Source organism: Sesamum indicum, linkage group LG2, assembly GCF_000512975.1.
Source record: "Sesamum indicum cultivar Zhongzhi No. 13 linkage group LG2, S_indicum_v1.0, whole genome shotgun sequence".
NCBI lineage: Eukaryota > Viridiplantae > Streptophyta > Magnoliopsida > Lamiales > Pedaliaceae > Sesamum > Sesamum indicum.
The window spans coordinates 10,827,908-10,830,006 of record NC_026146.1 but is presented as its reverse complement, the minus strand read 5'-3'; the positions used below and the strand labels follow the sequence as shown (position 1 = coordinate 10,830,006).

The window sequence follows — 2,099 nt, the reverse complement described above, 5'->3', positions numbered from 1 at the left end:
AAACCGTCGGCTCACCTATTTGCAGAAAGACTTGGCTGAGGGACCAATGGGTCAGGGTGACTCTTGCTTTGAGCATGTAAAGACAAGGTTCATCACAAGATATGGAAATGTTTCAAATATACAATAACGATGTAGCGAGCAAAATATGTAAATCCCAGCTAATGGGAACTATTTTCGCACGAGTTATGACTGCACAACTGCTGAAGTAGATACTTGCTCACTGAACTAATGATACGGGAAACCTTGTTGATTGTTTCCAATTATCATATGGTGTTCAGTTTTTCTTCCTACGAAAATAGCTCATTTTCAAGACAAGATGTTCATTTATGCATAAAGAAAGAGTTGGTCAAAGGTGCTAATCAGACAATTCAGCTTCAATCCATAGAAATCAAGTTCGTCTCGCATTACTTTCTAGCTAGGGACAATGGAAATCAACCAGGCTTCGACACCCTCGGTCCCTCTTGGCTTATGTACTCTTTGCATATGAATTTCGCTAATAATTTCACTATATTTCCTGGTTCCTTATCTACAAAGTATTAAGGTTTCTTTCGTGCAATCCAAAGATCAATAACAGACAACACCCACAAAGACTGATCCATATATCAAGAAAGCAAACTTTTAAAACACAAATATGCAGATGAAAGATTTTCTCATTATGAACTATGAGCAGAAATAGAGCAACTTCTTCAGGCCTAGATTATTATTTACTTTTCTGTTTTTCTAATAGACTATATTCACGAAGTATGATGAATGACAGAAAAGTATTAGAAAGGTGACTCTATGTAAAGTCTGTTACCAGTCAAATGTTATGCAAGTTCTTTAAAGATAGACCGAGAGAGTATTGGGTAAAACCAACACCTATTGGTACTCTGAGTCAAGCTTATGAAATAGCAACATCTGAAGGATCGGGTATCCAGCAAGCTAACAGAAAGGCCTTTATGAGTAAGGTCCAGGATAGCATTATTTTGGTAGCACCGACAAGGACAGTTAACATGATCGGCACCAATTGTAGAGTCAAACAAGTGAAAATGACAGAACTGACCTTGGGGAGAGCATACAACAACATCTACCAAATTCAGTTGATTTCTCAAGTCTCCCTAAAGTGGCCCTACTAACAAGAGTGTTTGATTTCAACAGACTGATTGCTACCCGAAAATATGTTCTGAAAGATGGTAAAATCATCTCATAGGAATTCACAGACGTATGCTCTCAAAACAATGCAATGGATAGGCGAATTTTATTATCAAGAACCTTCTGAGAAACCATTGCTAGCAAACACGGTAAACACAAGAAAACTTTAAAAGGAGCATGCCCAGCATCGGTTGTCAGTCCATAAATTAAGAACATGACTGGTTTAATGCAAGCAGTGAAAGAGTGGCTCTGCTCAGAAATAGCAAAAGAATGTAGAGAAAAGCACATATGAAATATGGCCATATATACCCTCAACTTAAAATTACTACACAAATGCTGTAAGTTGACAGAGCACCATACCAATGTTTAGATATCAAACGAAATGCAAAACAATACTAAAATAAATAGGTTATCAATTATCGAGTATAGAGAAACATAGCAAACCTTTTGTCTCTTGAGCCTTTCATTCTCCTCCTCCAGACGTGAAACCTTGTTCTCCAGCTCGTGGGTGTAAGCCTGTGGCAAAAAAGATCCAATAACATATGGCCACACTCCTACAGCAAAAGAATTAAAGAAAATAATGTCCAGACACTGAATGCATGAGAAGGTACCTGTTTCCTTGCTCGTGACCTGGCTGCAGATTCCCGGTTCTTGATCATCCTCTTCTGCCTCCTTTCAACACTCTTTTCGGCTATATCATCAGGAGCAACCCTTTTTCGTCCTGGTGTCTGTGTGTCTGATAGAGTGCCCATCATAGGCGATGAAGACATGGTTATTTGTGTTTCAGAGTAAGCAGCATCCATGATAGGATTTCCACCAAGAGGAATAGGCTGTTGAACTGAATGGCCTGGCATGAATACCGGCAGCATACTATGTTTCTGTTGCTGCTGAGAGTGTACCGAAGGGATTTGAAAATTCATCCATTGAGCTTGCTGCGGCAGTCCCATTGGGTCAGCACCCCCCAAGCC

General features: G+C 39.5%; 1 protein-coding gene across 1 annotated transcript in view; it reads right to left on the bottom strand.

Annotated features, from left to right (window-relative positions):
- LOC105155750 (ABSCISIC ACID-INSENSITIVE 5-like protein 2) overlaps nt 1-2,099 on the bottom strand; it is a gene marked incomplete in the record, with an annotated part of 3,785 nt that overhangs the window by 646 nt on the left and 1,040 nt on the right. Inside the window, 2 exon segments of the mRNA XM_011071683.2 lie at nt 1,576-1,647; nt 1,743-2,099. Of these exon segments, the coding sequence (XP_011069985.1) occupies nt 1,576-1,647; nt 1,743-2,099 (429 nt within the window).